Raw genomic sequence first — 10,203 nt, 5'->3', positions numbered from 1 at the left:
CATGCCGTTGTCTCCATATCGTGAATTATAAAATCTAGACAGGCCTCATGATTAACGAATAAAAAAATTAAGCAAAGCAAAAAAAAATCGTGAACAGTTTTATGGTGCTATGTTAGTGTCTGTGAGCTCAATTTCATGATGATAACTTGATTATTATCTGTTCCTATTTTTCGTCGGTCATTTTGGAATGAGAAAAAAATTACACAAGTCCAGAAGATATCCAGGATATGCATTCATCATACCAGCACATTTTCCTAGGACAGAGAAACATGTAGAATTATATATGAACATGAAGAAAATCACACGCCAATAGACATGGTCACTAATAGTTATGGGTACTTTTTAAACTAAAGTTTCTCTTGACGACAAAAAAGCATGCCAGAGGTTTGCCCAATATAATTGGAAGAGTGGATTCTATCCATAGAGGTGTCGTTTTTCATAGCAGGTGTTTGAATCTCCCCCAACTTAATTGTATCACCATCACATTTTCATAACTTTACAATAAATACAACATGTACATGTAGAAACTTACAATCAATTTTATGTTACAAATGCATGATAAGATACAATTTGCAGGATTGCAGGAAGATTGGAGATACAGTAGATTTTTGTGATTGATTGTTGTCTGTCAATTTTTATGTTACTGGTCTCAGATTTAGTATACAAATTAATTATTCATATATATATATATCTGGCCTGAAAGGCATTAACTCATATAATTTTACACACACTTCAAAAGGGGGGGGAAGAGGACACTTTTTTTCCTTTTTTTTTGGTATCGAAATTTCAAAATTTGACATTTTGCTCCGTTGGGGGGGGGGGGTAAGGTCATCTTTTTGAGGTCGGCCATGGGATTTTTTTTTTTTTTTTTTTTTTAATAAAAAAAAAAAAAAAAAAAAAAAAAAATCCAAAAAGGGGGGGGGGGGGGGGGTTTAGGGAAATTTAGGGGGGGGGGGGGTTTACACACAAAAAATTACCAAAGGGGGGGGGGGGTTAACCCCCCCCCCTGTGTACGCGCCTGTTTGAAACCATGATGTATTATTCCTTTTACTCAACTGCCGTCTGTTCTGCAGGGCCCGCACCTGCAATTGCACTGCACCCACTTGATCACTAGGTTTTACCAAGAGAGTTTTGTTGCTAAATCTTGTTTTCTTTTTCTTTTTCGTGAGGCCGCCATCCATTTCCAGCCATTTTCGATGGCGGTCTCCTGTGTTCTAAACTTTATCTCTTTAGTATGAAAAATATATATACAAGTATCCGTTATACTTGTTTGTATACTTTATATAATATTATCAGACATGATTTGTTATGTATGTAATACTTGTGTAAAAATGTATAACCTTGAATTTGTTATTTAAACGCAGAAATAAAATCAATCAAAGAGACAAACCAGGCGCGGATCCAAGATTTCTTTGGGGAGGGGGCCCAACTTTTTTGGGTTTTTTTTGCTCCCGAAAATTTAAAAATCGCGCCGGCCGAAAATTCGCTCAGAGGGAGGGGGGGGGGGGGGTAGTGAGCAGATTTTTTGCGGGGTCCTCGAAAATTTAAAAATATAAAATTTGCCCAACCCCCCGAAAAGGTAAAAATCACGTGTTTTTACATGATTTTTTTTCTCAAGGAGGGGGGGGGTGGCCGGGCCCCCGGGCCCCCGGGCCCCCTCCCCCTCCCCCTGGATCCGCCACTGAGACAAACAAACAAACATAATACATATGGATGATAACATATCATTTGCATCTCTCTTTTGTATCCTTCCTTCGCTTTATGATCGGAGATCCAAACGTGTAATAATGCTAGTGAGCCCTCTAGCGTGTACAACAATTTAATTTTCTAGACAATAATTCTGCTGCCTAATGATATCGTGACTCCGTTTTGTTTTGACTACCGGTTTGTAATTTCAAAGCGGGTCGCGAATTAATTTTAAGGACAGTAATATCATAACAACTACGAGAATCTACATATTGAGAGCCGGATTTTCAAGGTGCTTCAGCTTCACCAGGCAACTCTGCACTGACAGCAACGAAGCCCAATAAGAGTGCAAGGCATTGACACCTCTAGCCTCTAGGCTCTACGCCAGAGTTCCGGCTGTAATCTTTGATGGTTTCCGTGTGGACTGCGGCTATACACAGGGAAGGATAAGCAACTGAAGACTGCCCGCTGATCACCTTTTTTCAAATGTACGATCATACATTGTGTAATGATAATTACATTTGACAATTAAACGTGCTAATAGTGCTCTGTTGATTTCATAAATAAAAGTTATTAACGGAGCTAAACTTCTAGTTCTACTTCTACTACTACTACTACTAGACTTCTAGGTAGATGCTACATGAATTAGGGGTTTCACTTTCAGAAGTATGGAAACAGACACAACATAGATCTCAATCTAGATCTAGACTATAATCTTATTTTTAGCCGTCATTTTCCTTATGTTTCGGCCAACATTTTACCTGTGCATCGCAGCTAGAATCTGCATTGCACGACGGACAGCTGGGGCAAACTTCAATTCCTTATATAATTATAAACCACAGATCTTTCAAAAGACTTGCCAGTTGCCTTGTGCCAAAGAAATTTTTTCACTCTCGGAAGGAAGAGGGATTTGCAGGATGATGAGTGATGATGGGAAGAAAGGAGAAGAAGTAAAAGGAAGCATACAGACCGATATGATCCAAGAGGTCTTTGATGTCCCTATAGAAGTTATTATCAGACCTATTCCACCATCCTTGGACGACGCCAAGGTAGCATCGCTGATGGACACCATACAGGTTGGTACTTAGAGGTTCTAACTCTTTACCTTAACCTTTACCTTTACCTTTCCCTGACATTCTAGAAGAATGCTGTGTTCTCAGCAGTCAGAATTCATTTGGAAAAAGGCTCAAATCAGCTTTTAGAGACTTCACGTCAGATATAACCTCAATTTATTTCAGACACTTCCCTTTTTGTCCATTTGGAAGGGTAAAATGTTACACCCTTAAAGTTGATACTCTAAGCAAATAAATGTCCCTTAATTTGTTACCTACGGCAAGTATATGTTATTTTAAAGTTTTTCAATTACTTAGTATATCACAAAAAAATTCTGTCTACTCGAAATCCTCAATTGAAATGTCGAAAATATCCGCCTCTCTTTGCATAGAAAATCAGTCACGGCGCTGGTCTACTATTTATGACCTCACGTCCGGGAAAGAGTATATTCACGTACCCGGATGTTCCATAGCAAACATGTGCAGAGTGATACGATTTTCTGCTTATTTTTGTTTCAAAGGCTGAAAAGTCTAATAAATCATAATTCTATGTACAATTCTTTACCTTCCCCTAGAACTTCATAGTATTAATATCAATTCCCCTTTTAAAAATTATACATGCCAATGATGTGCTATTAGTCGATATTTTCACCATGTAATTTTTGTTTTGGTGTTGAAATCGGCCCAGGCACGGATTGAACAATAGCTGTCTACCCATGCACAGTTCATTGCCATACACTACAGCGATCTCCCGATGGTTTCTTCTTCCTTTTTCCCATGTCTTTTGCCTTCCTTGGCCCTGAAGATCCTTCATCTACCAATTCTGACACCGGTAGTCAGGAGCAAGTCTTTGTTAGTTGTTTTTCTTAGCTGGCAACGTCGCTTTCATTCTCTTGCAATTGCCGATAAACATATAACTAGCGCACGTCAAGCACAAGCAAGCAGCGCCTAGAGCAGCGGCTTGGTCTTACCTCCTGATTCTGCTCGCTTCACGAACGTTCATGCAAGAGCCGCATCACTCGCCAAAATATTATAGAGGAAGCGCGCTTGCATGATCTCGTTCAAGTTTGATATTTTACAACATAAAATGTTTAACTGGTACTGTATCCTTTTTTGAGGCAGTCACACACATCTATGATAAGTACTATCATAGTTCTAGACCTATTCGTTTTACAAAACTGCTCCTGTACCTTATCTGATGACAATATAATGCATTCGCCTATTCATACATGCACGATTTAACTTTAATTCCTAACCAGTCTTAAATCTCTACCAAATAGGTGAATATGAGGATATAAAAAGAAATCAGCGACTGGAAAATGTTGCTTCGTTATTCTTCATTCAAATGAAAACAGAAAATCCATCAAATATACTCCTTAACAACAACAAATCTAAGCTCTGACAGGATAGCATTTACGTAGGGATATCACTGCCATTCACTCTCACTGAGCCCATGAGTCCCGTTCGTGACGTCACGGATAGAGGCCCGACTCTACGTGCACTTCCGGGTTTCAGACTTCGATATTTTGGTAGAGTTTACTCGAATAAATTCATTATTCTAAACTTGTTTTGTCGGGTGGACACCATTTGGTGTTATTATGGGGGTTAAAAGCTTTCTATTTATGTAATTATCTCAGTATTTGGGATTGTCTTAGAGTATCAACTTTAACTTTCATTTTTCACATTTCATACTTGTTCTCTTGCATACTCCATCAGGAAAATCTTGTAATAGACTATATTTCTAAACCTTAATGAAATTTGTTCAAAAGTCTGTGGAACCTAAGAAACGAAATGGTTGTAAAAACACCTTTCCTTTCAATGAATTAATTGAATATTCTTCCATGTCTGTAGCTTAGACAATTCTCTAGAGCTATTCTTGCCACAGGAAACTCCATAGCTGTGCTTTTCATCACTTTGTCATTAAATACATGTGAAATATAATAATAATTTGTTTGTTTGATTATACTTATTCCTCTAACAATGTAGGACCCAAGCCAAGTTCACAAGGTACCTCCAATTGATGTCCTATGGATCACAGGTCGCGCTGGCGGTAATTACTACTACTCCTTTGGAGGATGCCATCGGTATGCTGCTTATAAGAAACTAAACGTGAAGACAATACCCTGCAAACTTGTTAGGTCTACTGTACATGACCTCAGGATGTACTTGGGATCATCGACCCCTGACCTTTTATGATTGAACTTCTGTAATTGAGCCTACAGGAAATACGATTTTCGACAGTAGATGGCGACATTCCACACTGCGCGGATCATAACATAACTCAAAATGTACCGTCATTCCCAGCCTGGCCTGCATAACCCTTCAATACCGTGCCTGTATAGACAGCTGAATAAACAAACCATGCAAACAAAGTAATTTTACAGTGCCTTGCTACATGTCTGTATCTCCATGTAGTGTAGTTTAGTGCACAGAAATTGTCTTCCAGATTGAATGACTTTTTCCCAATGCTGTCATGGATTACTGGTAATCCAAATTCCTTTAAATTTTCTAAAAATTGTATATATTGTAGGATTTTAGGTATTGTTTAGTTATAAATTAACTGCCATTAGACTCCCCAAAAGTTTCAAAATTGTCAAAAGAGATGACAATGGATCCGGCCTTTTTAATATAGAGGGCGAACATCTCCAGCATAATAATAATAATAATAATATGGTTATTTATATAGCCCCGGTATCCGTCTGGCTCTGCCAAAAGTTAATTGTTTGTGCATGTTTATGCAGGTTGACCTTGCAATTGAGAGGGCATGCACACATTGCTATACAGATACACACATGCTATGAGAGTTTCCAGGAATAAGCATACATTGTTCTAATTGTATGTCATCACTATCACATGACTACCAGTACTAGTATAATGACAATGTGACTTGTGAAAATGTGTGGTGGATCCAGGGTTCTTTTAATATAAGGAGCGGGGGTTTTGCTTGTCTCAAAGATTTCTCAAGAGCAAAACAAATTTTTCTTAATTTAGGCAGGGGCAGGTTGTATAACTTGTATTAGATTGCAGCCAATCAGCCATTGACCTGATTTTATTATTCTTTTGTAATGGCTGTTTTCCTTTTGTAATTGTATTGATCTTCTCATATTTTGATAAATTTCAGTAATTTATTTGCTTTTTATTTTGAATCGACTAACACAATGAATTTTTAATGATTAATTTGTAAGTTAAGATCCATGTACATATTTGTTTTTTATGTACTTTTATACTAAAGATCATCCAAATTTATTGATTCTATTTCAATAGATTTGGATCTGGATTTGAATTAATTTGACAGGAACTCCACCCCCGATATGCCACTGAAAATATTTGTTTATGATTATTAAAGGTTATATTGAAGGATGTATTGAATTTTTGTGTTTAAAAGCAAAATATATTTCAAGGTGAAATACATTATAACAGTATGAATATTTGAATATCATTTATATAATCTTGGTGGTATTATCATGTTTAAGATATGACTTGCAATGAAATACAAATATTCATATTGAGTCTATTGACAACTCATTTTTCTGAGAACAAGTAGTGTTTTCAATTTCTAAATTGACTGAAAATATAATCACTTGTTATGGCTTTGATTATGTTTTATAATATCTGAAAAAAGTAGACAATGTTAAAATTTACCATGTGCAAAGACAACTTATACATTTTGGCAGAATATATATATATATATATATATTTAAGATTATATTTATATGCAAATTGCAAAACTTACATATACCGGTAGCTATTAAAAAAAAGATAGTGATAGTCATCAAATTATGTAGTCATATAATAATGAATGTAGTATTTAGGTTAGTTACACATTTTTTGGAATGGGGAGCTTTGTTAGTGAATGCTTTATATGGTATATTGAGAAAAAGAATATCTACTCGATATACAACATGAATAGAGCTGTAAATGTATGGAAAAATGAACATAAATAATTACCTCTACATCCATATTTTTCTTTGCTTATATTTCATAGTGCATTTTTGCTTCTACTTGACTAACAGTGATATAAAATATAAATTAATTTAAAACTTCATGTACCAGTACTTGTTATTGAATAGGATACATATTTACCAGTAGGAGGGTACATGTAGGTACAGTGAGGTATATGAGTGAAGTTGAGAGGGATAGAGAGATGGAGTATATAGGGAGGATGAGAGGGAGTCACACAGAGGGGATTTGAGGAATATTGAGAAAGAAAGAGAGAGAGAGAGATATATATAGAGACAGGGGCAGACAGAATCAAATAGAGAGGGAGAGAGGAGATGACAGGTCTACACAATAGAAGAGAGGTGGAAGGGGGTAGGGGAAGAGAAGGAGAGAGGAAAAAAGTTTATATGATGATGGAACATAAATCAATCGAGATAGAGGAGGGAAATGGGGAACGATCAACCATTCATTAAAAGCAAAATTCATGATATGGTGGAGAATGAGGCAAAATGCTGAATTCGGCACAAACTTTTTGCGATATGGTGTGAAGAACAGAATACCATTTGTTAATGGTTACATTACGAAAATGGTCTGACTTTCCAATGGCGCGTATTGCTGATAGCTCAAATAGGGAAATTCCCCTTTCTGTATTCTGTCCTAAGAGGGAGACAAACATCAACTTGATTATTTTCAGTTCTGAGGTGATACATCATTGTAATGATGCATGTAAGGCTTTACACAAAAAGTTGGTGTATTGCCCTCTGCGATAGACACAAACTCTTTTAATCTACTGTCGGTTTTTATTACATTTTCTTTCAAACTGCTTTTTTTTTAAGCGAGTGGGGAGTTCTTCCGGACCAGAAGCTTTGACGTTTTATTAAATTATTAGAGAAAGAAGACGATTCGTTGTACGGTTCTCGACAATTAATCCCGTTGTCTGAACTCGCGGTTCCCCCCTTTCCGCGCGAAGCGGAAGCTTTGACGTTCATTAAATTATCAGAGAAACCAGAGGCGGCCCTCCCGGGGGGCAGGGGGGCACAGTGTCCCCCTTTCAACCTCCCGAGAAGTGCCCCTTTTTACATAGGACTAGTACCCCTTTTACTTCGTAAAAGTGCCCCTTCCCCTTTTTAACGATCTGATAAATGTCCCTTTCATTTGGAAATGTGCCTGAATAGTTTGTAATTTTTTTATAGCATTGACTGTCATATTGGATTGTCGGCTGTGACTCACAATTCTTTCCAAGAAATAACCATTAACTCATAAATCTGTCTATTCTCCTTTCTAGTCCCTTTCTCTTTCTGATGATCACTTCCAAATAAATCATCATTTGTATTTTGGAGGAGGAAGAGGTGGGAAAAGAACTTATTAAAGAACGACTCGAACGAAGAGGAGGAATATAGACAAGGGCTATAATAGGTAGATCAGTAGATGAATACAAATATCTAAGAATAGTATGCAAGTAGGCCTAGCTTGTCTGTTTAGTAAAGATGAAATACAACTTAACTTCTTCAATGTTAATTGTCATATTCAATGGACACGAAGGGCACGTTCCTCTTTAAAAAAGTTGAGAAAAAAATCATTCATTCGTGCCCTTGCCCCCGTCAAATAAGTTTTTTCCCCATGCTTAACCCTCGGCCACTTTAGAATCCTGAGATCGTTCCTTAATTGGCACATCAATAAAACCATTTCATCTGGAACGTTATAACTACACAAATTCGATGGTTGGACAATGCGTATAGGGCCTACGGGCAGCAGAAACGGAGATGACTTTCGAAATAGGGTGTCGGCCATCAATTTATCTGTCTTTACATAAAAAATAATAAATATATATATATATATATATATATATATATATATATATATATATATATATATATATATATATCTGTCTTTAATTCGCCTGTACCAACCATGCATGATTCCGTGACTCTCATGGAAAATCTATGAAAAGAAAAAAAATGGGTCATCATTTTGGGGTACCATTTTGGTTATTACAGGTATTTTACCTCGGAGCTGCTAATCCCAGGGTTCTTGAGTCTATAGGCCTATACTAAAACACCAAAATGGCCTGGTAATAAGTAGGCGTTGTAAACATAAACACTTATTCCGAAGATTTGTTTCCCCTCTTTTCAAAATTTTAGCAGGCCCTGGCCCACCCCACTCCCTGTGCCTTGTTGTTGTTTACGTTTGCATTCAGCTGTGAAACTTGCCTAGCTTAATTTCAGGCGTTTCATAATTCATTTTTTTTTTTTTTTTTAAATCCAAATTTCACTTGAGAAAAAAAATGCAATTTACTCCCATGGTGAAGAATATTGGGTTATAGACCATTTATTTTGTATTTAATGATGAATTTATACAATATTTTCTATTTTTTTACAACTACATGGACTCTCTATAGAAAAGAAATCAAAAGTATTTTCTTTGACTAAAGGATACGGTTACGAGGCTTGGCTCACAGCAAAAGTATTTTGTCAGGTAGTTTTTCTTTTCTTTTCTACAACTTTTATCTATTAATTTTGTGGTGTTGTTTGGAAGATGATTGTGGCGGCCGATGATTGTCTCATAGTATAACTGAATCTTGAATAGAAGTACAGCATAGACCTAGAATCTATAGATCGCGATCGGACCCTCTAAATAATGAGCCTGACTGAGGTCTGAGCTGTGGCATGTAGTGGCTGCACGCGTACGCCTGTACTGTATAGTGCTGGGCCTGGGCAGCGTTTCATGAAACCGTCATAGACCCTAAGTACAAGTTGCAAGTTCACCGACATGATGACATCCCATTGAAACGCGTGTTAAACACGTGTTAAACACGCATTTCAATGGGATGTCGGTCAACTTGTTCTTATGACAGTTTCGTGAGACGCTGCCCTGCATGCTGTGTACACATCTCAGGGCGGAATCTATTCATTGTGTGGTGTAGACTATCGACTATATTTTCGCCTCGTACATATCGCTGGTGCATATTCCTGTAAAAAGGGACTTTACGATTCGCACGTTCACTAGTGGACTTCTACGTATGTGTTCATGTTTTAAGCAGGGTTGACGAGGCATGTTGAGTGTTGTTTGTTACCTTTTCAATTTCACACGACGACAACGCTCGCTCAGTGACGTCAATATGTTCGTGCTCGCTAAGTCTCCAAACACTAAAATTTAGTGCATGGCACGTAGAAGTTTACGCATTGAGCGCTGTACACTTACATGTAGAAAACGCATCAAATTTAAGTGAGAGAGGGCCTACTTAACTTAACGCAACTTTAAAGTGCAATGAAAAGGCCAATACGTAATATTACATAACACACTGAAATGTCATGCTTTAAACAGGTGATGCACTTCACACATAACTGACACAATGATAAACAAATGCGATATAATCGGGTGATGAATTCTCTTCATTTCGAAAAAAGTCATAAAATTAGAAAATGGCGCAACATACAGTAGCTGAAGATGGTTGGACCAATCTGCAAAATATAGGCTCAAATAGGAAATTTTCACTAACGAACTTAAGTTCCATTAGTTACTTATT

The 10,203-nt window shown here is 37.1% G+C and overlaps 1 protein-coding gene across 1 annotated transcript; it reads left to right on the top strand.

Annotated features, from left to right (window-relative positions):
- The first annotated feature begins 1,831 nt into the window (after positions 1–1,831).
- Positions 1,832–5,242, top strand: LOC764239 (sulfiredoxin-1-like). Its single transcript, XM_001200485.4, has 2 exons — positions 1,832–2,762; positions 4,725–5,242. Exons 1-2 carry the CDS (start codon positions 2,427–2,429, stop codon positions 4,932–4,934), a joined length of 546 nt encoding a protein of 181 aa, XP_001200485.3. The 5' UTR covers positions 1,832–2,426; the 3' UTR covers positions 4,935–5,242.
- The last annotated feature ends 4,961 nt before the right edge of the window (positions 5,243–10,203 follow it).

This window comes from Strongylocentrotus purpuratus, unplaced genomic scaffold (genome assembly GCF_000002235.5).
Source record: "Strongylocentrotus purpuratus isolate Spur 01 unplaced genomic scaffold, Spur_5.0 spur5_scaffold_4, whole genome shotgun sequence".
Lineage (NCBI taxonomy): Eukaryota > Metazoa > Echinodermata > Echinoidea > Camarodonta > Strongylocentrotidae > Strongylocentrotus > Strongylocentrotus purpuratus.
Note: the sequence above shows the minus strand (reverse complement) of the source record. Positions and strands in the feature narration are given on the sequence as shown.

Coding starts and splice junctions, on each gene's coding strand:
- LOC764239 (XM_001200485.4), top strand. CDS start 2,427: ATGTTTCGGCCAACATTTTACCTGTGCATCGCAGCTAGAATCTGCATT. Junction 2,763..4,724: donor CGCTGATGGACACCATACAG/GTTGGTACTTAG, acceptor CTAACAATGTAG/GACCCAAGCCAAGTTCACAA.